At 50.0% G+C, this 27,779-nt stretch overlaps 1 protein-coding gene across 2 annotated transcripts; it reads left to right on the top strand.

Moving 5' to 3' along the window:
• The first annotated feature begins 827 nt into the window (after positions 1 to 827).
• LOC106865848 (BTB/POZ and MATH domain-containing protein 1-like) lies at positions 828 to 27,368 on the top strand. Of its 2 annotated transcripts, XM_014896954.2 has the most exons (3): positions 828 to 2,152; positions 2,912 to 3,737; positions 27,091 to 27,368. In XM_014896954.2, exons 1-2 carry the CDS (start codon positions 1,014 to 1,016, stop codon positions 2,928 to 2,930), a joined length of 1,158 nt encoding a protein of 385 aa, XP_014752440.2. In that variant the 5' UTR covers positions 828 to 1,013; the 3' UTR covers positions 2,931 to 3,737; positions 27,091 to 27,368. The 2 variants fall into 2 exon arrangements, with proteins under 2 accessions (XP_014752440.2, XP_024317547.1); XM_024461779.1 differs by lacking the exon at positions 27,091 to 27,368 and having other exon boundaries at positions 2,983 to 3,263.
• Positions 27,369 to 27,779: the final 411 nt, after the last annotated feature.

Genomic DNA, 27,779 nt, shown 5'->3' with positions numbered 1-27,779 from the left:
AGTTCTTTGGAAAAAGGAATTCAAGTTTCGCAAAATATGTCTTGGACGTGATAATGAGCCTTCGCAGTAGCAGATGTTTTGCTCTGTCAGACTAGCAGCAGTATACATCATTTCTCAAAGCGGCGAGTAAATTTTAGCTACCGTGACCGCATCTAAAATATTTGCATTAGTGCATGTTGTACTGTGAAATGTGATGAGATAGGAAACATCTGTATCATAGCAGTAGCAAAACCAATTGATCTGCGCCGAATTTTTATTACTCCGTAGTATACTATGGAAGTTCTAATGCCTCTATATCCCAAATATTTTTCTGTTATTACGAAAATATTTTTTTGACACCAGAAATGTTTTAATTCTTTGTTTTGGGGCGGTGAAAAACCTTTTAAACCTTTACAGCTCGTTTGGCAGCCATCATTTGGGCATAGAATTGTAGAATTCATTTTGAATTCCAAAAAATAACTTGTTTAGTTGGCACGGAATCAGCCACAGGAATTCAATCTCAGATTACATGGAATCACACTATAACTATCCTCAATTCCTCTTTAAAAACCATCATTTCTGTAAAATTGTCTCTCACTCTTCAATTCCATGTGGTAGACAAATATGATTTTTCAACCCGAAATTCAAATTCAACCAAATAAAATCCTATCAAAAATTGGATTTCATTTCATTTTGATCAAATGAAATGAATTCTTAGTTGCCGAAGAAGCTCAGTTCAGTTTCACTTTGAGAGAAAATAAAATTAGAGCTTTCCGAACAAACCCTGTGTAAGCACCTGGCCACTGGGCCAGCAGCAGCCCAGCACAGTACGGCCCCCATCCAGTGGGCCGAACGAACACTTCTCCCAAATCCCTTCCAGATCGGGGAAACCATCCAGCCGTCCGCCATTCCCCCACACCTCGCCGCCGTTCTCCTTCCTGGCTGCTCCCACCTCCAGCCCCACTCTCCCCTCGCCTCCGCCGCTCCCATCACTGCCGCCGCCGCCCGTAAACCCTCCACCAAAAACGCCCGCAATGGCCGCCGCGTCTTCCCAGAGCACGCGCAGGACGACGGCGGCGGCGACGACGACGACGACCTCGACCTGCGCCCCGGAGACGGCGAAGGGCGCGCGCGTGTTCCGGATCGAGGGCTACAACATGTACAAGGGGCTCGGCGTCGGCCGGTTCATCCAGTCCGCGCCCTTCGCCGTCGGCGGCTACGACTGGCGCATCTGCTACTACCCCGACGGCGACGTGGAGTCGAGCAAGGACTGCGTCTCCGTCCACCTCGAGCTCATGACGGAGGGCGCCGACGTGCGGGCGCTCTACTCGCTCACGCTCATCCGGCAGGCCACGGCCGCGGGGTCGTCCGCTTACTTCATGTGGGCGAACCCGACGGAGCCCGTGGTGTTCAGCTCCGCCCATGGGACCTCCGCCCGGGGCTTCTCCAGGTTCGCCAAGCGGAGCGTGCTCGAGGCGTCGACGTACATCGTCGGCGACACCATACTCATTAGTTGCGAGCTCACTGTTATCAGGCTGAAGGAAGCGCAGGCGCCGCAGCCCGAGGCGAGGTTCGTGGTCCGAGTGCCGTTTTTGGGCTTGATGGATGATCTTAAGAATTTGCTGGAGACGGGGGAGGAAGCGGACGTGTCGTTCAAGGTCAGAGACGAGGTTTTCCATGCGCACAAGCTCATCCTCGCGATGCGGTCGCCTGTCTTCAAAGCGACGCTCTACGGGCCGATGGGGGACAATTGTGGGGAGAGCATAACCATTGAAGATATGCATCCCGTTGCCTTTCGGGGATTGCTTCATTTCATTTACACAGACGAGTTCCCTGAGTTGGACGACATCGATGATGATGATGATGAAGACGAGGAAGAAGATATGATTCAGCATTTGCTCGTGGCTGCGGATAGGTATGGCATGGAAAGGATGAAGCTAATGTGCGAGAGGATCTTTAGCGAGTGTCTTGATTCCAAGACTGTGGCGACCACGTTAGCTTTTGCAGACCAATATAATTGCAGCCAGCTTAAAGATGCTTGCATTGGGTTTATCAACTCCTTGGATACAATGGATCCTGTGCTGTCTAGTACAGGGTATGAGCACCTGAAAAGAGCTTGTCCTAATATCTTCGTTGATATATGGGAGAAAGCAGCTAAGGCTCGCAAGAATTAGTAAGTTCATCTTGGGTTAACTTTGGTGTAGTTACTTCAGTTGGCAGTGACACCAGAGCAACCTGATGTTAGTTTGTTTATTTGTTAAGTTATCAGAGATCTCCCTTTGGAAAATGGGTAAGTTGCGCATAATGTATCGCTGGGATGTGATAATGGACCACCATATATATGTATGAACCTTTGCATATTCGCCACCGTTCTCTAATAAGCTGTTTTCCTATGCTGACTAGCGGGTACATTTAACTGTTGCATTTTTATTTTTATTTTGCTTTTGTGTGCTCATTTCATTTGTCAAATCAGTGAGCAATAGCCACCATGACCACACCCATTGTGAAATGTGATGAAGCTCAGCATTACAGCAAGTTATCTGTCAACATGATTGATCAGGGCCCAATTATTATATTGTGGAACTGCTGCAAATATATTTGTTACAATACTGTTCCAATATATGTATTTAGATTACATTTTTTTTTACCAGATGTTATCTTTGTTTATTTGGAGTCAGGCGAAACTTTGAAACCAACTTTAGTTTTCACTTTCAGAAAAAACTGAGCATTTTCAAACAAAACCCGTGCATAGTCAATCAAAAAGAACGAAAAAACCAAGTTGTCCAATCAGCATCACCTGTTCTTCTTTGTTTTTGCTTAGTGTGTCATGTTTTCTCGGCTGCAATTCTACATATTTAAACCAAACATCTTCGAGACAAAGGACAGTGTTTTGACCTGATCAACTGTTTGTAACCTTGTGTGCATTGAGCAGCTCCTTCAAGCTTCAATGACAGTAGGTATGTCAGCACCCCTGACATGGGCGACCCACCTGATGCCTTACAGGTGGGACCATCCTGCCAGGCAAGGGAGAAGCGCACTACCGTGCGGAATCCAAAGTTCTGCGGTGCAGAGTGGGCCCGACAGCTGGCAACAACAACTGCTTCGCCTACTTAAGGCCTTCGTCTCCAACTTGAGAAGTATCCAGAGGATCATGGCGGCGGCATTGGCTTAGAACTTAGGTTTACTATCTTGCAAACTGAGAAATCCTTCCTCTGTAATCGATATTGGATCTGTATTGCCACTCTATATTCCACCATATTGCAGTAGTAGATCGGGTCCTAACATCTGGTATCAGAGACCACCCGCTTCCCTTTCGCTGGCGCCCCTCCCTTTCGTCGAGACCCGTCGCGTTCGTCAAATGTGCGATCAGATCGGGCAGATGGATCCAGGCGTCAAGGAGCTGCTGGAACGGCTTTCCGGTACCATGGAGGACATGCGGCGTGAGCTGTGCAACAACACGGCTGCAGTCCGCACCCAGGCTTCGCGGATGGAGGAATTCGCGGCGTGGTGCCCTGAGATGGAGGCGCGCGTCGGGAAGCTCTGCGAGGCGGTCACGTCCTTGGAGCGCGGCCGTCTCGGTGAGGACACGGTGACTAACCCCCAGCCGCTTCCGCACTACAACGCCACCGGTGATCTTGTGGTCGCTGGCGGCAGCGGCTTGGCGGATCCTCACGGGTCTACGGACCACGGCGATCCAGCGGCTACACGGGGGTGGGCACCGGTGGGCTTCGTGACACCGGGGGCCCTCCCGGCCAACGGTCAGTTTCCTCTGCCTTCTCCGGGTGTACTTTCCTCTCCGTTTGCTCAGGCTAGTCAGATGCTAGCGGGTTTGGGACAGGCTCATCCGGCAATTTGGATTCCCTCAATTTGATGGGGAGAATCCCAATCTCTGGAAAACCTGTGTGAGCAGTATTTCCAGATGTTTGCCATCCATCCAAGTTTCTGGGTTCCCATGGCGTCCCTGAATTTTTCGGCGCGGCTTCTGCGTGGTTACAGTCGATTCAAAAGAAACTTGGGGGATTCACTTGGGATGCTTTTTCTTCCTTACTCTGCACTCGATTTGGACGTGAGAAACATCAATTGCTTATCCGTCAGTTCTATACTATTCAGCAGATAGGATCGGTCTTAGAGTATATCGAGCAATTTGAGACAATTGTTAATCACCTCACTTCCTATTGTGATTCCATCCATCCTTACTATTTTCTCACTCGTTTTGTCGAGGGATTACGGCCTGACATCCGTGCGGTCGTCCTGGTGCAAAGGCCGCCGGATCTGGACACTGCCTGCTCTCTGGCGTTGCTTCAGGAGGAAGTGGCCAGCACATACCATGATCCCGCTCGTCCCGCGGCGTACAAGCCATATGTACCGCCGCGGCAGGTGCCCCTGCCGTTACCTCCACCACCCCCGCGTCTGGCTCTACCGGCACCTCCACCTGCGTCGGGCGGAGACCGTCATGGACAAGACACGGCTCGCGTTGATTCGGCAAAGCTCAAAGCCTTGCGCGAGTATCGGCATGCACGCGGCCTCTATTTCTAAGTGTGGCGAACGCTGGAGCCACGATCACGTGTCCCAACACGGTGCAGCTTCATGTCGTGGAGGAGTTGCTCGAATTATTTGGCATGGATATTGTGTTTGACTCTCCTCCAGTTCAGTTACCTGACAACTCTGAAGATACTGTGTTTGCAATCTCTCGTCAGGCTCTGGATGGTACTTCTGCTCCGAAGGCTGTTCAGCTGCATGCGTGGCTGCAGGGTCAGGAAGTGCTTATGCTTATTGACTCCGGCAGTACTATGCCGTTTGTGAATCGGTCGTTGGTCGGCAAGTTGCAGGGCATCGTCCCTTACCTCGTGCTTGTCGTGTGAAGGTAGCTGATGGGGGTGAACTCCGTTGTGATTCAGTGTTACCTGCTTGTTCTTGGTCTTCTCAGGCGCATGAGTTTGTGAGTGATTTCAAGGTGCTGCAGCTGGGTGTTTAGGATGCCATACTTGGCATGGACTGGCTCGAGCAGCACAACCCTCAGATCGATTGGGTGGGTAAGTCGGTGGTGGTTCCGACTGAAGGTGCTCCTATTCATTTGCAAGGGAATTCAGTCACTGCTCTGTCATGTACCATGATCAATCAATTGCAGTTGGCCAGTTTGTGTCGTTCTGGGGCTTTGTCACATGCTATTCAGTTGTTCTTGGTTGACAGTTCTGATGAAGCGACCCTTCCTATACCAGCTACAGTACAAAACCTGTTGTCCTAGTTTGAGGATGTCTTTGCTGCTCCCACTGGATTGCCGCCAAGGCGAGCATGTGATCATCCTATTCCATTGATGCCCGGCGCGGTTCCTGTGAATATTCGTTCCTATCGCCATAAGCCTGAACTGAAGACTGAAATTGATCGGCAAGTGGCTGAACTGTTAGCTTCAGGAGTTATTCAGAAAAGTACCAGTCCCTTTTCTTCTCCTACATTGTTGGTCAAGAAGAAAGACGGTACTTGGCGTCTCTGCACTGATTATCGTCAGTTGAATGCTATGACTACAGTTACTAAGTTCCCAGTGCCGGTGATTGAGGAATTACTCGATGAATTGGCTGGCGCTCAATGGTTTTCGAAGTTGGATCTTCGTGCCGGTTACCACCAAATTCGTATGGCTGAGGGAGAGGAATTCAAAACAGCGTTCCAAACTCACTCGGGCCACTTCGAATATCGTGTGATGTCCTTTGGACTTGCTGGTGCTCCGGCCACATTCTTGGGGGCTATGAATGACACATTTCAGCCCCTGTTGCGCAAGTGTGTGTTGGTCTTTTTCGACGACATCTTGGTTTACAGTCGTACCTTGGATGAACATCTCTTACATCTGCAACAAGTATTGGAACTCCTTCGTCGTGATCAGCGGCAAGTGAAAATATCTAAGTGTGCTTTTGGCAGCGGTCCTTGTCGTATTTAGGTCACATTACCAGTGCTCAAGGGGTGGCGACAGAACCAAGTAAGATACAGCCAGTTCGGGATTGGCCTTCTCCTGAGGACGCCAAGGCTGTTCGACGTTTCCTTGGCCTCGCCGGCTATTATCGTCGTTTCGTGCGCCATTTTGCCATCATTGCATGACCCTTGTTCAATCTGCTCAAAAAGGGGACCCCATTTGTCTGGACTGATACGACGGAGCAGGCCTTTCGAACTCTGAAACTTCAGTTAATTTCTGCTCCTGTGTTGGCGCTTCCAGATTTCAGTAAACCATTTGTCGTGGAAACGGACGCATGCGATTCAGGTGTTGGTGCTATCTTGCAACAAGAGGGCCATCCCATTGCTTATATGAGTAAAGCTTTGAGTCCGCGACATAGGGGTTTGTCCATATATGAGAAGGAATACTTGGCCATTATCATCGCCGTGGAACAGTGGAGGCCTTACTTGATGCACGCTGTATTTATCATCAGGACTGATCAGCGTAGTTTGGTGCACCTGGAAGAACAGCGTTTGACTACTCCTTGGCAGCAAAAGGCCTTCACCAAACTGTTGGATTTGCGTTATCGCAAGGGAGTGGAGAATGGTGGCGCTGATGCTCTATCTCGCCATGTGCAGACGGAACAAGTGACAGCAATATCAGTCTGTCAGCCCACTTGGTTTGAAGATGTGTTGACCAGTTATCTGAACAATCCTCAAGCTCTGAAGTTGTTGGAGCCATTGGCTATACGCCCAGATCCTAAAGGGCGTTTTACCTTGGATCACGGCCTGCTGCGATTTCGCGGGCGTATATGGTTGGGCGGCGGCACTGCAATTCAGCAGAAAATAGTGTCAGCATTCCATGATAGCCCCATGGGCGGTCACTCGGGGTTCCTAGCAACTTACAGCCGCATCCGTCGTTTGTTTGCTTGGCCCAAGATGAAACATCATGTGAAGCAGTATATCCAGTGTTGTCAAAGTTGATAGCAGGCTAAACCAGAACGAGTGGCTTACCAAAGGTTATTGATGCCCTTACCAGTGCCTAAACAGTCATGGGAGGTGATCTCGATGGACTTTATTGAGGGGTTGCCGCAATCAGGTACTGCCAGCATCTTGGTCATTGTGGATAAATTCACCATTTGCTCATTTCCTTCCTCTGGCCCATCCTTACACTGCTTCTAAAGTGGCTTTGCTCTATATGACGCACATTTATAAACTTCATGGCCTTCCTGCCTCGATTATCTCGGACCGTGACCCGGTGTTCACAAGCCATTCCTGGCAAGAGCTCTTCAAGTATGCTGGCACCAATTTGAACATAACATCAGCTTACCACCCACGATCCGATGGTCAGACGGAACGTGTCAATCAATGCCTTGAAACTTATTTGCGGTGCTTTGTCAGTGCTTGCCCAAAGCGTTGGAGTCTGTGGATCACTTTGGCTCAATTCTGGTATAATTCAACAATGCATTCCGCTATTGGCATGTCTCCCTTCAAGGCTATGTATGGACATGAACCGAGGCATTGGGGTATTGACGAGGGAATAACTCTTCCGGTCATCAACCTTCATATACGCGATACAGCCCATCAGGGGGTCCACTCGAAGGCCCATCAAGTATATGCAGGTCAAGTCCTTCAAAATGCGGCTCAAGTCAAGAAACATGATCTCTTCGTACCAGAATAAACTGATTTGATTGTAACCTTCCCGATTATCACGCCCGAGACCTAGCCGCCAGTATATAAGGCTAGGAGGAGGAGTCGGGAAGGGGTAACCTCTACACGCACGCCAGATCCATCTGCGCATCATAGATTCAGAGCTACTCTGTAATCTCGATCAATACAAAATTCACCAAAAGCAGTACGTAGGGGTTTTACCTTCCGAGGACCTTGAACCTAGGTAAACCTTGCGGCTCCCCTAGTCTTTGTTAGTCGACAAGATCGCTGGTGCACCCCGTGCTCTCCTTCAGTCGAAAACCCTCGAATCAGGATATTGCCGAGGTAGCTCCTCGTCATTGGCGCCGACCGTGGGGAAGAAGTGCATCAGATCTACGATCTTCTTGACCATGTTGTTCTCAATCCACAACGCATCAACCACGGAGGAGTCGATCCACTTCGGGCCCTTGAGCTTCTCAGCTTACCCGCCGGAATTGCGCTCCACTTTCCGCGACCTCGACGGTCTTCTGGACATGTCGTTCGGAAGCTTTAACCTCCGAGTCAGCCGTGAGGGAATTGTTAGCTTCTCAGATCCATCACCCACAAGGCAAAACTGCGATTCTTCGGAGGCGTCGTCGACGGATCACTCACCCCCGATGCGTTCGCTGGGTGAGACAAGGCCAATTTTGGCCAAAATTTTTTGCACCGAGTGCGATTCACATCACTCGATGTTCGTTGAAGACCCTACTCCTTACAGGATCAATACCTGTTCGAGTGCGGCAATCAACCCCAAGGACGCAATCGCAATTCCTCGCGTAACCTTAGCACAAGTTTTTGCGACGGAAGTAGGCGAGAGCAGTGGAGACGGACACCGCGCCGGTAGAACCATCTTCGCCGAGGCGCGTGCAGGAGACACGACCAATGATCGCCCAACAATCATTCTCACCCCGGAAGAAGAAGTTCGGGTCGAGGCCGCTCTTAACGGCACTACCCCTCTGCCAGCAGACGCCATGCGCAACGAGATGATGGCATATCATCATGCGCTAAATACTACGCATGCTCGACTGCGAGATGAGCAGGCAGAGCTACAGCGACGGCGAGAGATCACCGACGCCTCGAGTGCTCGCAGACAGCTCTCAGCGCAGAGTCGCAGTGCTTGCTCCCGAAGCACCCCCAAATATAGAGCGTCGCGCTATCAATCTCGGTTGAACAATATTCTCGAGTGAGATCGTATCGGCATGACACGCAGTCTAGATGATGAACTGATGACAGTCAATACCCAGGGGGAGGTGCTCCTCCGGACGCCACAAGGAGCCGTGGTTGCTGCAAACACGTACCTCTTATCCACTATGCCACCGGATGACGAACCAAGGGCAGCAATTCACAAGTAGGTCTTGGCCGGCTTAGGCCTCATCGGGAATGCCCTCATGAGCCCCAACCCGAACCAGATGGAGGCCCAGCGGCATAGGGACGACGGTTCCCAACGGCAAAATAATAGCACGACTCCTCCACGACGGGGACTAGAAGAATAGCCTAATCGTCGCCGCAACACCCTTGTGCTAGGAGATGCTCGTGACATTATTACTCAGCAGAGAATCGATCGCAAGCGGTCAGCCCGTTCTGACCGCATCACAGAAGAAGAGGATGAACCTTGCGGCGTGGCCTGCTTTAGCCGTCGGGTTCGCAATTCGAAGATGCCCCACAATTTTTCGGTTTCGTCGAGTGCAATCAAGTTTGACGGATCTCAGGAGCTGCGAGCTTGGTTAGAAGATTACCTCACAATGGTGCGACTGCAGGGAGGACCGAAGAACACGGCCATGCAATGCTTGCAGTTGCAGCTCAAGGGGCACACTCGCACATGGCTGGCGAGTCTGCCAGAGGGCGAAATCGGCTCGTGGGACGAGCTCTATCAAGTCTTTACCCGCACATTTCGGGCAACATATAAAAGGCCAGTGTCGTTGGAGGAACTCCGAGCATGCAACCAGAGTTCGAGTTAGTCCATTCGCTCATACATACAACGATGGACATCCCTAAAAAATGCAGCAGAAGAAATATCGGACGAAAGTGCAGTCGACGCCTTCAAACGTGGGTTGAAACACGTCACTTTTAAGGAAGAACTGGGACGGAGCAGGCCAAAAACAGTGGCAGATCTGATGGAGAGAGGAAATAAATGGGCGGATGGAGAAGATTCAATTCGAAACGAGACACAATGCACTACCCGATGATGAGGAAGCTGATAGAGGACACGGACGTAGCACCGAGCGACGAAAGAAGCGAAAGGAGCGGGAGCCTAACGGTCCCGAATTCGTAGCGGCAGAGTTCGACCGTAATGGCAGTGGACGAGGTGAAGGAAATAATGAAGGGCAGCGAGATAGAAACTACCGTTGCAATTACCGGGATAGCAGCAAGAATCAGTAGGGGCAGCCTCGGAGGTTGCGGCGAGATGGGCAACCTTCTTTAGCGCTGGCGCAACAGTTGTCATCTCCCTGCCCCTTCCATGGTACCAAGGATGTCGATGGAAATATAAGGTGCGGTCACACACTATTCGAGTGTCGCCGTTTTCACGAATTGCAGGACACATGTAGCCAGTTTCAAAATTCAACGGCCAGCAGGGACTACCCTCTAGCGCCAGGTCAGCAATCAACGAGGAATAATCCCAATCCTTTGGCTCTTCCACATGCTACTTGAGCTGGGACGGTCGCGCACAATGCACCACCTCACCCTCCATTGCCACCAAATTTCACCGGATCCGTGCAACACGTGCAGCCAATGCCACAGCCATCAGAAGCACCAGCTGCAGCTAACGCGTATCCAACGCCTCTGGGAAATTTCTGCATGATACAGAAAGGAAGACCGTCCAGCCGACATAAAAAAGTCATCACTCGACAAGTTCATCTGGCTGTAGCCGCACCACCCGCCACCTCAGAATACCTCGACAGGTCCGAGGTCGCCATTTCATTCTCGCGGGCAGATCACCCACCTCAGGTCCCCAGGCCAAGACAGTCAGCACTAGTCCTAGAAGCTCAGGTGGGAGGCTATGAGATGAGCAAGATCTTCATAGATGGACGCAGTGGCATTAATATCATATTTGTGGATACACTACGGGCGATGAACAGATCTTTAACAAATCTTCAAGCTACAAACACATATTTCCACGGAATTGTTTCGGGAAAACCGGCAGTACCGTTGGGCCGGGTTAGCCTCGACGTCGTCTTTGGCAACCCCGCTAATTTTCGCAAGGAACGAATCGATTTTGAAGTACTCGACTGGAAATCACAATACCACGAGCTTCTAGGCCGGTCGGCACTCGCCAGGTTTATGGCCATCCCCCACTATGCATATCTCATGATGAAAATACGAGATCGGACAATTGTGACAGAGAATTCCATAAACTTGCTGAGTCATTCGGCATGCAGGCAGAACTCGCCTCTTTGAAGGAAGCGACGGACAATGACCTACTTCCCATGACGAAGAAAGCGCCACAACAGATGGAGTTCAGCACGAAGAGCGACACGACGGAGCATCAGGTACACCCGACGAATCCCAGTAAAACAGTGCTGGTGTCTTCGAGTCTTCCTCCCGCATAGGAAAGCGCGCTCGTTGAGTTCCTGCGTGAGAATTAGAAATTTTTTGCCTGGGTACCATCCGATATGCCGGGTATTCCCAGGGAACTCACCGAGCACTCTTTGCATGTGGACGAGCATGCCAAACCCATCAGGCAACCGATGCGGCGTTTTTTAGAACCAAAGCGAAAGGCCATTGGTGAGGAGGTCAATCGTTTGCTCGAAGCAAAATTTATCCGGGAAAAAAAACAAGCTACATGGGTGGCGAATCCCGTCCTTGTCCGGAAGAAGAATACGAAAGCTTTGCACATGTGCGTGGACTTCACCTCGTTGAACAAGCACTACCCGAAAGATCATTTTCCCCTGCCTCGAATTGACCAGCTTGTCGATTCGACTGCGGGATGTGTCCGGTTGTCATTCCTTGATGCATATTCTGGATACAATCAGATTCGATTGAAGAAGGAGGACGAAGATAAGACAGCATTCATAACGCCTTATGAAGTTTTCTGCTACAAAACTATGCCTTTCGGACTGAAAAACGCAGGCTCTACGTATCAACGCTGCATGCAGGTGTGTCTTGGGGCGCAGCTTGGCAGAAATGTTCAAATCTACATCGACGATATCGTTATCAAGACAAAAACTGAAGATACTTTAGAGGATATTCAGGAGACATTCCAAAATCTTGATAAGTATCGGATCAAGCTTAACCCGACGAAATGCGTCTTCGGAGTACCTGCAGGGCAGCTTCTGGGCTATTTTCTTTCTGCAAGGGGAATCGAAGCCAATCCAGACAAGATCAGAGCAATAGTAACAATGCAGGAACTAGCAAACATCCATGCAGTACAGCAGCTTACCGGACGAGTGGCAGCTCTCAGCCGTTTCATTAGTAGATTGGGAGAGAAATCCCTACCATTCTACCAGCTACTCAAGAAGGGGGACAAATTCATGTGGACACTCGAAGCCAGCAGCGCATTCGCCGATCTAAAACGCATGCTATCAACTCCACCGGTCCTCGTCGCCCCACTCGAGAATGAGCCTCTCTTGCTATACCACGCCGCCACAAATCAAGTGGTCAGCACGGCCTTGGTAGTAGAAATAGCAGAAGAAGGGAAAGCGCAGCCAGTCCAAAGGCCAGTATACTATGTTAGTGAGGTATTGTCTCTCACAAAGCAGCGTTATCCACATTATCAGAAGCTTTCATATGGAGTATTCATGACGGCTCGGAAGTTGGAACACTACTTTCAGCAACACCCGATCGTCATAGTACGTGAAGCTCCACTCGCCAACATTCTCAACAACCTAGAGGCGACAGGACGGGTCGCCCAGTGGGGAATCGAGCTTTCACCCAGGAATATCACATACGAGCGCCGGAAAGCAATCAAGTCGCAGGTGCTACTAGATTTCATTGCCGAGTGGACTGAGATGCAGACTCCAAGCCCCCCTGACTTGTCGAGTGCCTGGACCATGTATTTCAATGGGTCCAAACGGGCAGAAGGTGTCGGGGCATGAGTAATATTGATCTCACCAAAAGGTGACAGGAAGCGCTATGTTTTTCAGATGCACTTCCACAATGCCTCCAACAACGAAGCCAAGTAGGAAGCTCTGTTGCATGGCATGCGGATGGCAAAAGCATGCGGCGCCACTCGCCTAATGATTTATGGTGACTCCAACTTGGTTGTGCAGCAAACAATGAAGACCTGTGACGCAGTATCAGACACCATGATTGCCTACCGAGATATGTACAACACATTGGAGGGTAATTTTGACGGTTGTGAGCTCGCGCATGTCAGCCGAGCCAGTAATGAAGAGACTGACCATTTGGCCAACCTGGTATCGACGCGGGCAGCAGTTCCGCCCGGCGTGTTCCTGGAGATCATCTAGCAGCGAAGCATCAAAGAGAAGAGCGCGACAATTTCAGTGAGCTCGCGCATGTCAGCCGAGCCAATAATGAAGAGACTGACCATTTGGCCAAACTAGGATCCACGCGGGCAGCAGTTCCGCCCGGCGTGTTCCTGGAGATCATCCAGCAGCGAAGCATCAAAGAGAAGAGCGCGACAATTTCAGTCAAGAAGGCGCCCAACTCAGATCCCACAACCGATTCAGCAGTTTCACCTGACAACCCCGCAAATGATAAGCAGAGGCCGACACAGTCAAATTCCTGGCAATTGAACCAACATGGATGAATCCTTTACTCGCATACATGCTCCGGTAGGAATTGCCAGAGGATACAACCGAAGCTAGAAGGGTTATGCGGCGATCGAAAGCTTTCACAGTACTCAATGGCGAATTGTACAAACGCAGCGTTTCCGGTATTTTTCAGAGATGTATCTCACCAGAAGAGGGACATGATATCCTCCTAGATATCCATCAGGGCACGTGCGGGCACCACGCCGGAAGCAAGACAATCCCCGCCAAAGCCTTCAGAGTTGGATTCTACTGGCCCACGGCCCTACTCGACGCCCAGGCTATCGTCAGCAAATGCAAGGCATGTCAGATGTTCGCCACGAAGCCGCATGCCCCAACATCCGAGCTCAAGACAATTCCCATTGCTTGGCCTTTTGCGCAGTGGGGACTCGACATGGTAGGCCCGTTGAGGAAGTCACGTCATGGAGGACACCGCTTTCTGCTAGCCGCGGTAGACAAATTCTCGAAGTGGATCAAAGCCATGCCAATCGCAAGTGCCACATCTGCAACGGCTATTCAATTCTTCAGATCTATCGTTTTCCGTTTTGGCATTCCTCACGGTATCATCACGGACAATGGGAGCAACTTCAAAGCAGCCGACTTTCAAGACTTCTGTGCGCAGATGGGGATCCGAATCAACTATGCTGCAGTCGTGCACCCGCAGACAAATGGCCAAGTCGAAAAGGCCAACGGTCTGCTCACCGAAGGCATGCGGAAAAGGTTGATGACACCCTTGCGGAGAGCAGCTGGCGCATGGGTCGAAGAACTCCCTTCGGTACTCTGGAGCCTGAGACTACACCCAATTCTTCAACGCAGTTCACCCCTTTCTTCATGGTGTACGGAGGAGAAGCAGTGCTGCCATCCGAAGTAAGGTACAACGCACCTCGGGTCACAGCATACGCTGGACCCGATTGCACATAAGGTATGGAAGATGCACTCGACGCAGCAGATGAGGCACGCGACATCACCCTGGCTCAGTCAGCAGTCTGCCAACAAAGTCTTCGCAATTATCACGACCGTTGACTATGCCGTCGTTCATTCGTTGAAGGCAACCTAGTCCTTCGGCTGAAACAGAAGAGTTACCACAAATTGGCATCGCCTTGGGAAGGACCCCATATCCAAAGTGATCCCCGGTGGATCCTACATCCTGAAGGATCCAGCCACCAGCGTCGATTTCGGCACGCCCTGGAACGCCGCACAGCTACGCCGTTTTTACGCTTAGTTTTTTCTGCAAACAGACTCAGTTTTTATCGTTTTCAGTTTCTATTCCATCATATTATTTTCGTCAGTACGTCATTGAATAAAGATTAGTTTTTCCCTCACACATGAGCTGAATTACTACATTGAACACCTCCGTCTTTTCAAAGACCTGAGGGATGCATCTATATGATATCGCTCGAGTACGGCAACTCCAGCGTTGCAATTAAAACTCCGTGGGTAGCACTCACCTGACAGTCAATCAGGACTCGGAGGCTGTGCAAAGCACCCGCGAAAACAAACATCGTACAAATCATAATTACACCCCTCCAGGAGAGAAGTCCAAACCACCAGCTCGACACCTTCATCAACGGACGGCACTCAGGCGCAAGTCTATCACACTTCGTCACGATACAAGATACTCAACATCCACAAATGAGATCCGTAGATAAATGTATGTATTCAAAATATTTAACTAACAGAATTTTGGTTGCAGAGCACGACAAAAGAAGAGGAAACACAAGTTGTTCGACACCTAATGACAAGAAAGGACTCGGGGGCTATCCCCCCCCCCCCCAAAAAAACAAGTATTAAAACTCAACAACGCAGTAGAAGTCTATATCATCTCGACAAGGTTGACCAGTTCTCGAGCATGCCACTTGACGGCGTCATAGTAATACTCCATGTTGATCTCGCCATCTTCAAAAAACGGCACCACATGCAGTCCCCCCAGATCGAGGCCGAGATATCGAAGCCTAACAAAAGCCAGGCCAACAGTGGCGCCAGTTACAAGCTGCTCATGTATGTAGCTCTTGATGACAGCCGAATCCGTGAACAAACGGACCAAACCCTGAGGACCGTCAAGAACCGGCATATTCGGGAACAGAGCTCGGTGAATGTCAGTCATAATCTGGCGGCACGAGCTCAAGCAAGCTTTGGCTTGGGCAGATCGATCCTGCAGAAGCGCCAGTACATACCCCCTATCGAAATCAAACCAGAAGGAAGGAACAGTCAGCCCTGCCCGTTGAAGCGTGTTCAGACGATGACGAACACGTCCAGCCTCTTCGTCGGACTCGGGGATAATTTCTGCAAACACAAAATATCTTGTTCAAGATGGAAAGCAATACAGAACACGCAGTTACCTCGGACAATGCTTACCACGTAGATCAGAGCTTATCAAAACAAGCTCCCCCAGGAGAAATTCCTCTCGGGTGGTAGCAGCGCGAGCCTTCGACTTCCACACAGCAACCTCCCCGCAAAGCGCCAAGAGCTGACGGCGTCCCTCACGCGATCCTGAAGATACACAATCTCATCAGAGTGACTCATCTCGATGAAACCAATGGAACCGCTGATCTAGCGGGATACGCTAATCAATGAGTCCAAACCTAACTATAAATAGTCGACCATGGACTCGGGGGCTACTCCCATCGGGAGCGCTGATTGCGCACCCAACGAAATATTACCAACTCAAGATCTGTTCGAGTCCGTGCCTAACTCCACGCAGTTAGCCACGCACTCGAGGGATACTCCCATCGGGAGTGCTGTCCGTGCACCCGATGATAACTTCCTAATTCAGGATCCGTTCGAGTTCTATCCTAACTCTACGCAGTTGACCACGCACTCGGGGGCTATTGCCGTCAGGGATGCTACCCGCATACTCGATGGTAACCCACGCAGCACAAATGGGCAAGACGCACAACATCTGAACATCGATTTATATAACAGATCAATTACAGTGGCCACATACAAGGTTGAATTTTTTCTTTCAAGTCCGTCCCCAACTACAAGCAGTTGGACACGCACTCGGGGGCTACTCCCATCGGGAGCGCTGGATGCGCACCTGATATTTTTTCCCTAGGTGCCTACGGTACGACTTGACTTGCAACCCGGTTTGCCTCAAGCTATGTTTGCTCCACCTCTTCACGAAGGAAGATGATCCATCGAGCCGGTTGCAGAGTTCGATCCATCTGGGGTCGAATAAATCGTCTCCCCCGGCATCACAGGCAGTTCATGGATATGATCAAGATCCAAACTGGGATGCTTCACTAGGGCAAACACCAAAGCATGTTGAGCTCCCCTAATCATCAATCTCCGGGCAAAATCTTGTATTATCGTGCCGCCACGAAATTTCTGCATCAAAGCTTCAAGTCCAGCAGGCGGTCGACGTAGAGGAAACAAGGATCGGTATACATGCTCCAACGTTGATCAACAGGAGTCGGCAAAATCCCCTAACTGGTCAACACGGTCTTGCATCAATGCCAAAGCTCGGCCCCTGTCTCTATCATACCAGAAGGATGATCTGTTCGAGGAGTTCAGCCTGCTCAGTCCGGAGTTCACCCGTTCGGCCTCCGATTGGGGATCAATTTGAAGACCTGGAGCATCAAGAATCAATAACGACAACGGTTGCAAAGAAGACAGTCAATCGAAGGAAAGAAATTCAGTTACCCGCCAATTTCTCGCACATCGTCGACAACTCCTTCATCAGAAACTCCTCGCGGTCAGTGGCGGCTTTGGCTTTGGTTCGCTGCACGGCCACCTCCCCCGTAATCACCCGAAGTTTCTGCTCGAGACCCTTCAGCTAGTCCCTCAGTATCATCGGGTCCAGAAGAGAAGCGGGAGAGGGCGTCGAAGTCGCCATGGTAGCGGTCACTGGCTGCGACTGTGCGGGAACGGCTTGGGCAACTGGTGTTTCGCGCGTTTCATCATCATCGCACTACAGCGCCAAGCAAGACAGAAAAGAAAATACATCTTCAAAAGACGGCCAAGAGACATTCATATTGCATCAAAAGAAGATATTGCAGGCACCATAGTACGGAGTCATCTTAAATGAAATCATGGCGAAGTCAATACTACAAACTATTAGAGTAAAGCAAGAACAAACTTCACGACGAAGGGCCAGCTCCACCCTCATCTGTAGCCTCCTGCACGGATCGGATAGTCATCGCGTTCAGTTGCTCGATCACGATGGTGAACTTCTTCGTCAATTTGCGTCCCCACTTAACAAAGCACTTCAACTCGACGACTTGCCCATCAGGAGTCATGGGGGCGCCATCATCAACCTTCTGCAGCAGCGCTTGGTCGAGTCCATGCACGAGCGAAAGGATGAATGCAGCCTCAGCACCTGCCTGGGTCAGCGCCCGAGTGAAGACTTCGAGTGGATCTTCACCGTCGAAGAAGCTCAGCAACCCGTCGGGTCAGCTTGGCTCCTCGATGTCTGGATACATGCTCGTAAATAGTGACCTCAGCGAGGAAGTCACCTTCACGAGCATGTCACCCGCGCGATTGCACTACTCCCCGACGGAGCCCACCACACCACTCAATTCAGTGACTTGGTGTTTGCCACGAAGAGAGGACAGTGAGTCGAGGGAATCCGTGCCAAAATCATGTCAGTCGAAGAAATCAAAGGGACAAGGAAACAACGTCAGTTACGATCAAACTCATCGGATAGCGCATCGATGGCGGCCGAAAGTCGCGTCTTCAACTCGTCATCTCGAGAGGCAATTTCCTTCCTCTCAACTGCCAAACTCTCCTGCGCTTCCAGCTTGGCCTACTTGACAGCCGCGTCAACCTCGGTGCGCGCAGCAGCCAATTCCTTGGCAGAGTCAGCAACCAGCTGCTAGTACTTCGACCGCCACTCTTGACTATTACCAACCGCCACGTCACGTAGTCGTTTGGCCTGTTCAGTCAATCCTACAAAAATAGGCAAGGTTAACAGGGATTAAGTACAGTTCAAATTCATACCATGGGCGTTAGCAGCGGCCTCTTTAGCTTGGGTCAGTTCCAGGCGCAGCTGCTGGTTTTCCTCCTCCAATACTAGGTAGCGGTCACCAAGGTCCACCAACCTTTCAACAAAAGGCTGCAATGGACAGAAATACGAGAACAAGCTATTAGCACGAAACGTTGTTTCACTCAACAGTCCCATCGGGAGAATACTCACATGGTTTTCCAGGGCCAAGGCCCCAATACGAAGCTGGGATGCCGAAGTCGACGGTTGTGCAACCGTCGGAGTCGGTGCCGTCTCGGGAGGTTTGGCGGGTGAGTTCCTCGCCGGCAAAGAATCTCGCGCCTCGCACTGAGCCAAGGAGGCACTCGGTTTTGAGGGACTCCGGGCTGGAGAAACGGCACGAGAGTTCTTGGCCACGGCGTCACCATCATTGTGGATTTCTGCTACGTATTAACTTGGAAAGAAGAATTCTTAACCAACAATGGAACTGGTCTTTGAAGATACCTGGAGGAGCCACTCGATGACACATCAAATATGCGAAGGCGTCCTTTCGGCTTGACAGTGACCTTGGCTTTCTTGGTCATGGGGGCCGACGGGGACGGTGATCGGAGCCTCGGTTCGTCGGATGCGGCTGTGGCACTCGACGGAATTGTCTCCTCAGGCACCTCATGCTGATGAGAGTCTCCAGTCGACTGCTCCGCTTCGCTCGACCGACCATGCTTGCGCGACTGATGATCATCTTCCTCCTCATCCACATCGTCCTCGTAAAGGGCGTCGGAGTTGGAGCAGTCGACCGGCTCATCATCATCAACTGGCACCCCTTCGTCCAGTGGAGGCTGGCTCATAAGCTCCGGGTGGCCCTGTAACAACACTTTTTCAATACAAACTAACTTGGAAGTTGCAGAGTAGTAAATGGCGAGTAAGGAAAAGTCACCTCTTCACATGACCGGTTGGGTCCGTAAGGCGGCAGAGGCGACTCCAGATCTTCCAAGGTGATCTCTTTTCGGGTGACCACCCTTACTCGAGTCAGAAGGTCCTCGTCCGACAGATCTTGCGCACAGACGCGAGTGGAGTCTGACGACCCCGAGTACTCCCACATGGAGTGGACTCGGGCCTGGATCGGCTGAATTTGCCTCTTCATGAAAAGGGTGATGAGTTGTAGACCACTCACTTCTTTCTCTGGAGTCAGTTGAAGTTTGGCCACTTGGAGTCAGTAGCCTCTGCATCCTCTTCAGCTGTCAGCTCGTGATTCCAAGACTTCAACTTTCTCACTTGAGCAGAGGCGGAGAACTCGGGAAGGATGAAGTGCTTGCCGTCGACTGGCTCATCTTGGAGATAAAACCATCGACTCCTCCACTGCTGTACCGACTCGATTTGGTGAAGGGAGAAGTATTGGACATCTTCGCGGACTTGGATGTTGGCGCCGCCGGTCTTGTAGATCCAGTCGCCCTTACCCTGCCGCTTGATGATGAACAGCTTCTTCCACAAACCCCAGTGCGGTTTCACGCCCAAATAGCACTCACAGAGCGTGATGAAGCACGCAATGTGAAGGTAGCTATTGGGCGTCATATCGTGCATCTAAAGCCCGTACACCAGCAGCAGCGCACGGAAGAAGTGGATGGGAAGAGAGAGGCCGCGGATAACGAAGTCATAGAAAACAACTCTCTCCCCAGGCCTGGGACGGGGAGTTACCTCATTGCCCGAGACACGGACCTGGCCAGAGTCTTCGTCGGGAATGAGCCCGTGCTTCCGCATCACCGAGAGATGACACGCCATGATCCCAGAACGCTTCCATTCCCTGGTCTTCTTGTCACCGCCGGGCGCGGCGTCAGCAGCTTTCTTGGATTTCTTGTCCAAGGCGGGGGGAGCATCGCGAGATGCCCTCTTGCCGTCAGTAGCGGCACTAGCACCGACGGCGATGGAGATTTTCTTCCTGCCCATGGTGGGGATCGCGCAATGGCAGCGGTGGAGGAAGTGGGGAGCAAATGCGACGAAGAGGAGGCTAGGTTTCCGGGCAAGAGAGCAGAGCGCAGAAGGAAAATGCAGTGAAATGGGGGAGACAAGGCGGTGATTTGAGGAAGGAAGAAGACGATGGGTAACGGTACGAAGCGGAATCACCGCCGCACGATTTAGGATGGTGCCACGTGTATCACATCCTTGTATGACACGTGGCCCCAGCGGAAACAAACCGTTCCCCCTTCCGTTGGTTCAGGAACCCACTACAGCTATTATTGCGCCTAAAATCTCGCGCACGTCGTATGGTCAAATCAAACTGACCACATCCACAGTACTCAATTCAGTCTGTGCATAAAGCATAAGGTACGTCCCATCGACTACCCATATTATTTCTTTAATCACAGCATCAACTGAGACGTCATGTCAAGCCCTAGAAAACTCGGGGTTGCCACCCGACAGTCAAGAACCCGAAGTGTACCTCACTCAAGGGCACTCGACAGCAATATCCGGGTCGCATAGACTGCGAAATAAACCCGAAGCCACGTTCATAGCGTGAAGGTAAGACCCGATGGTCTTTCATTGGGCCTGGAAATCAGCATCATCAGGCGATTCCAGATTATCCATGCGCTTGCATGAAGAAAAGATCCCAACAGACGCGTTGGTTGATCGCCTTACAGTACTGGATTTCGAGTCTATAAAGCCCCCGGCAGGTTTGACTCGAATACCACCAGTTATCCAGGCTCGAGCCTGGGGACTCGAGTGATGATGTATGTGAAGCGACCGCCCCCGTAAAAGGGTTCGATCTCTGTGCTTTAGTGCTAGTCCCTGGATCGACTCACTAGCACACACAGTTTCAAGATGTAATATCATAGAACAAAGGTCTCAATATTACAACGTATCATCCAGAATATAAAAGGGTACTTACAACTCGCATAACCTCACGGGTTAGCTAGAAATAAAACAATTGTTTAGCAGCGGAAAAACGGAAGATACAAGGGCACATCAACACCACGGTGAGAGCGTGTTGGAATGTAGGCCCGCAACCCAAACATGCAGAACGTACAACTTACTCGTCGTCGGAGCTTCCTGCATCATCAAACGATGCAGCCACTAGGGTCAATACATTGATTGTATTGGCAAGATTCACTAGGAGCTATACCAGAGCCTACCAAATATATGCATAATGTGGTAAAGTGGGGTTCAAGCTATTTGCATAAAAGCTTAGTTATTGAATCCTATCTTTTAATCAAATAGAATTTTATCACTATTGGACACGGGGTAGACACACCCATGCTCCTATTATCTTAGAGCACATTGATGTGGATTCATCAAGTGCCCCTACCCTGTTCAACCATTCATTTTATTTAAGAAGTTAGAATGAGTGAGACTTTCCTTACAGCTCCACATCTAGTCACTCAAATTGTCCGTTGCCGGGGACACGGCTAAGTACTTAGTTTTGACGCTCTCAAGAGTTTGTACACATTTCCCACAAGAAACCAACGTGTTAATCCCTTGCTGTCCTCAGGGTAGAGTAGCAACGGCATCGATTACGAGATTTTCAGAGGTAATTCCCTAAACCACGAGAGAATCACGCTCCCCCTACACGGCTACCTCAGTACAATTCCTCGGGTCTAGGTTCATACAACTTACTCTTGTCTCGCCAGAGCCCATATAGCATTGTGGTTGTACTAGAAGCTTCTAAATAGGAAACTAGTCCAGTCTCGGTTACCCCAGGTGGCATTCCACATTTGCAACGTAGGCGCTCCCCGAATCCACGGGAGAGACGTCCATGGACGATCCATTCCTGAATCCACAGGAACTCGACTCAGAGGGACCCATAGAAATGGACCTGACGCCGCTAATCCTCAAAATCTTCAAAGCTGCCCACCCAGGACGGTTCATTTAATTAATTGTTTTGCCTTACATCTAATAAAATCATTTCATATCGCCAAAGGCATAACAATAAATAATGTAGTTATTTCCCCCACGATACTACCATAGCCTAGCATTCAACTACAATCGAAGGCAACTTTGGTAGCAAGGTAATGGCGAGGGTAAACTATACTACCTGGGATTTATAGCTAGCATAGAAGTACGAATAATATTCCTGATGCATCTAATAAAACATCTAGTGCATAGTAAAAATATTTAGGAGAATGATCAAAGTGAACTTGCCTTGTCCAAGGTTGTGGTAGTTCTCGCACTCTTCGCAACAACAATGCTTACACTCCACACAATCTAGAATAAAAGGAACACACACAATAAACACAACATTTAATACAAAAACCATGCCATGATGCACATGCTATGCTGATGCACACAAAGGTTACCTCTAAGGTAAGAAGCTTCGTTTCTGTTTTGAAAAGTTTTTCAAATGGTTTGGACAGATTATACAACATCAAGGTGGTAATTAATATGCAAGAAACATGGATAGGGTTTAAAACAAAAGATCGTGCGACTTTTGTAACATAGAGCAATATTTAACTTGCATGCCATGATTATACACAAAATAATTTCTTTTCTGGTCCTAATGGATAGAGAACGCGTTTAAATAATTTTATAGCAAGCTAACATGCTCAAAACTATTTTGAAACAATTCATTTGAAATTTAAACCATAAACCACCATTTTGTAAATAGCTACTGTCTAAGTTATTCAAAACTGAAAATAAACAGTGCCAAAATATTCTACACGTTACGACGATTCCAGAAAGGTGTGGATCGTAAATTTTGGACAAACGGTTTAAAAGATATAAAGGTTTGAAGTTATAGGGTCTTTTCTGCAAAAGTGTATTATCCACTTCGGCCGAATAAAAAATAAAATAAAATAAAACAAAACTTGCCACGTGGCGAAACCTGACTGGCCGGTTTCTACGGTTCCGGCCGGCGGACGAGCTCGCCGGCGGCGGAGTGGGCAGGCGGCGCGGCGCGGAGGCGGGCGCGGGCGGGCTGCGCGGGCGAGCGGCGGGGGCGGCACGCGCGGGGCGGCGGCGGGCGGCACGGGGTAGCGCGGCGCGGCAGGCAACGGGAGCGCGCGGAGGGCGGCCGGCGGCGGCGGCGCACGGGCGCGGGGCGGAGCACGGGCGCGCGGGGCGCAGCCGAGCGGCACGGGCGCGGGCGGCGCGCGGGGACGGGCGGAGCACGGGCGGCTTGGGGCGCGCAGGCGGCCGGAGGCGGGGAAGATGGGCGGCGAACGGCGGTGCGCGGACGGCGTCCAACCTCGAAACCGAGCGCGTCACCGGATGTGCTAGGGAGAGGGGAGAACGGGAAGGTGGCCGGGGATGGGAGAAGCTCACCGGAGCGGCGAAAAAACGCGAAGAACGGCGGCGTCCGTGAAGAACTTCGGCGAGAAATTAAATCCTAACCGATGCGAAATTGGGCGAGCGGTTTGGGGGAATTGGTAGAGGAGTTCGGGGGCTTCGATATGACGCGCGGGGTTTCGGATTTGGTGGTTCGTGCGCGATGAAATCGGAACGGATTCGTGGGCAGTTCGCGGGCGTGCGTGGCCGGATTTTTCGGACGGAGGTTGAAGATGACGCGTGGGTCCCACCGGTCAGTGAGAGCGGGCGGCTCGGGCGGGCTGAGCCGGTCCGGTCCGGTCCGGTTTGACCGGGTCGGTCCGGTTCGGCCGGTTTTCCTCGGTTTTTCCTTTTCTTTATCTATTTTCTGTTTTTGAACCTCAAAATTGATTCGGAGCTCCAAATCACTCCAAATAAAATGCAACAAAATTTTTAAAATCATATTTTCATATGATCTGACTTTTGGAGCAAGAATTTTCTCAAAATAAAATATTTAAAAATATATTTGCATATAAAATGGCTTTTAGGGCCCTTAGGCTATCGAATCAAATTATTTTTTCAAAATACTTTCAAAAGCCAATTATGGGATAGCTTTATATATGCATTAAATCCCTTTTTATCACAATACCCTCATGGGTTAAAAAAGCAAATAGTCAAGAGCAAGATCAAAGCCCAAAACCAAATAAAAGCATTTTTGCAAAAGGGTTTTCTGGGAAAACTTTAGGGTTTTGAAAGTGTTCAGATGCAAGGGTGACATGATGCTTATGATATGCAATGCAAATGAAGAATTTTGAAATTTGGGATGTTACAGTATGTTAACAGAGTTTTTGCCCCGGTGCAATTAACTGGACTCGATCGATCGAGTGATCCAAGTCACAAGTTATGCAACCATCCCACACAGTATCAATACAAATCGCCGAAACGCTCTATGGCTTCCGAGTCACAAGTTAGGGATTCCCTTAATTCAGGTCTGATAAACGTTCGAATCAATCGAATGGTGAACAGTTAAATCCAGAAGACTATCTGCATCTTGATGTGCAGTCAAAACAAAAAACTCTTGAGTCCCTACCCGAGGCTGCACCTCGAACAGGGACTCGGGGGCTAACTGACGAGGGAATAACTCTTCGAGTCCTCAACCTTCATATACCCGATACAGCCCATCAGGGGGTCCACTCGAAGGCCCATCAAGTATATGCAGATCGAATCCTTCAAAGTGCGGCTCAAGTCAAGAAACATGATCTTTTCGTACCAGAATAAACTGATTGATTGTAACCTTCCCGATTATCACGCCCGAGACCTAGCCGCCAGTATATAAGGCTAGGAGGGGGAGTCGGGAAGGGGTAACCTATACACACACGACAGATCCATCTGCGCATCATAGCTTCAGAGCTACTCTATAATCTCAATCAATACAATACACCAAAAGCAGGACGTAGGGGTTTTACCTTCCGATGGCCCTGAACCTGGGTAAACCTTGCGGCTCCCCTAGTCTTTGTTAGTCGACAAGATCGCTGGTGCACCCCGTGCTCTCCTTCAGTCAAAAACCCTCGAGTCAGGGTATGCCAAGGTAGCACCTCGTCAAGTATCACTGCAGGGAGTGCAGTCTCTGTCCCTGCCCTTCAGTCGTGGTTGGATGAACGCGCAGTCATGCAGCAACTCTTGCAACAGCACTTGCATCGAGTTCGGCAACAAATGAAACTCCATGCTGATAAGCACCGATCATTTCGTGAATTTCAAGAGGGTGACCGTGTGTTTCTGAAACTCCAACCATATGTGCAGACTTCAGTCGCCGCCCGTGCCAATCACAACATGTTGTTTCGCTACTATGGGCCATTTGAGGTGCTGGCTCGTGTCAATGAGGTGGCTTATAAATTGTGTTTGCCAGAGCAGTCTTCCATCCATCCTGTGTTTCATGTTTCCCAGTTGCGCAAAGCTCTGCTCCTAGGTACGTCAGTCTCTTCTGAATTACCTACCCACACTGATATACCTGTGGTTCCCGTGGCTATCATCAAGACACGTTGGCGTAAAGTACGTGGGGCAATGGTGGAGCAAGTGTTGGTGCACTGGTCCGGTGAATCTCTTCTACCGAATACCTAGGAAGATCGTGTGGTGCTCCAAGTTTGGTTTCCGGCAGCTGAGGCTTCGGGTCAAGCCTCTTCACAAGGAGATGGGGATGTCAGCACCCTTGACATGGACGACCCACCTGATGCCTTACAGGTGGGACCATCCCGCCAGGCAAGGGAGAAGCGCACTACCATGCGGAATCCAAAGTTCTACGGTGCAGAGTGGGCCCGACAGCTGGCAACAACAACCGCTTCGCCTACTTAAGGCCTTCATCTCCAACTTGAGAAGTATCCAGAGGATCACGGCCGTGGCATTGGCTTAGAACTTCGGTTTACTATCTTGCAAACTGAGAAATCCTTCCTTTGTAATCGATATTTTTTTTAGAGTATCAGGAGGCCAAAGGCCCCCCGTTTCCATTATGAATAATGAAACCAGCGTACGTACAGGAGTTCAAAGTAAAAACAAAGGTTCGACAAAATGAAACTGCTACAGGAAGCAGATAAGCAACAAAGGTAACAGAAACAAAAGTGTTCATGCCGCGTCTTCAGAGGTCACAGGCGCAGCGGCATTGTAGCGGCTCAGGATGTCATGAAGCTTCGACTGGATGAGCAAGCGCGGGAGAATGCCCATTGAGTGTGGCGACTTAGCAGGAAGCAGACGGTTTTCAGGAACTGGAGAGATGTGCAGTGAGGTGTAGCCCCCCGACAACGCATCTGTGATCAGGTTGCTCAGCTCTGGAGTCGCCAGCGAGAACGAAGGTACATCTGTAATAGCAAGTGGTTTGTTCATTTCCACGATAGCCGTACTGGCTCCTGGAGGAGACCAGCAACATGCCCGTGGAAGCTTCTGACATGTTCCTGCAACTGGCCTTGGAACAGAATCGACCATTTGCGAAGAGATTTCAGTATCAGCCACCAGACCTGCGCAGTGTCAGTCCATGGTCGATCATTAAAAATCATATCATTGCGAAATTTCCAGAGATTCCACATGATAGATGCATTAACAACATTCATAGCTGAATGGGTTTTATTAGCAATCCAATATCTGGCAATCGATTCATAAGATTGGCCTAGAGGTTTATTAAAGAAATGTGCAGCTACCTCCCAGATGGCTTGGCTAACTACACACTTAAAAAACAAATGATGAATTGACTGTTTTTCAGAACAAAAGATACACCCCTCAGGTTTCTTAATGTGCCTTCTTTTAAGGTTGTCCCTGGTCATGATTCTATTGTGGGAGACTAGCCAGAGAAAAATATGCAGTCTAGAGGGCACCTTAAGTGACCAAATAGCAGGTATGAAAACAGGCATAACACCTCTAAAGTTAATAATACTATACAAGAAACTAGAGGAGTAGACCCCACAACTGTTGTACTTCCACACAAGAGCATCACAGTCAGTTGTCAGGGTAGTCCCATGAAGAATCTGTTCCAGCTCAAACCATCTCTTCATCAAGGCTGGAGTGAAAGTCCTTCTAAAAGTTAATTTAATATTAATCCTATCCCAGACAAAACTGAGACTGATCAGTTATTCATTGCAAATTTCATAAAGCTCACAGAACTGGACAGAAAGAGGAGATGTGCCAAACCAAAGATCCTGCGAGAAGTGGATGTTATTCCCATTACCAACAACCCAGCTGCAGCCTATATTCCAAACAAGGTAATCTGTAATCGACATTGGATCTGTATTCTCTATATTCCACCATACTGTCCCTAACAAGGTAAGATGAGAGTTTTGTTGTATGCCCAAAAGAGCCGTCCATCTGTCTCGGTAGGTTACAGAGCCGGTGGTTCATCGCCTGCTCGAGGTCGTTGTCGGGTGAAGCACATCGCAAAACCAGCGACTTGTTTTTTTCTTTTTTTTTCGAGAAAGAACCAGCGACTTGTTGTTTCTCTGCCGTGGCACTGACTGACAGAGCGGTCCATGAGGTCGATTTCTCGCGGGACTTTACGCATGCACTCATATATTTTTTTGTTGGGCTACTTTGTTTACCCCAGCGCGGCCCGTCAAGCGATCATGGGCCTGAAAAGAAGACGTCCCCTCCTGTTTTCCTCCTTCCTTTCCTGAGAAGACCACGTGCTGCTGGTAGCAAGTGGCCAAAGCCGAAGCCCGAAGGACACTGCCAAGCGGGCCCACCAGTCGTGGCTCATGTGGGGGAGGAGGGACGTGGCGGGTAGGGGTCGCCCCGCATGGCGTGTAGCTGTAACTTGCAGATGGTGTGTGTGGTGGGGCCAGATTTATTTTTCC

The sequence above is a fragment of the Brachypodium distachyon genome, chromosome 1 (assembly GCF_000005505.3).
Source record: "Brachypodium distachyon strain Bd21 chromosome 1, Brachypodium_distachyon_v3.0, whole genome shotgun sequence".
Classification (NCBI taxonomy): domain Eukaryota; kingdom Viridiplantae; phylum Streptophyta; class Magnoliopsida; order Poales; family Poaceae; genus Brachypodium; species Brachypodium distachyon.
This window is presented reverse-complemented; position numbering and strand designations above follow the sequence as displayed.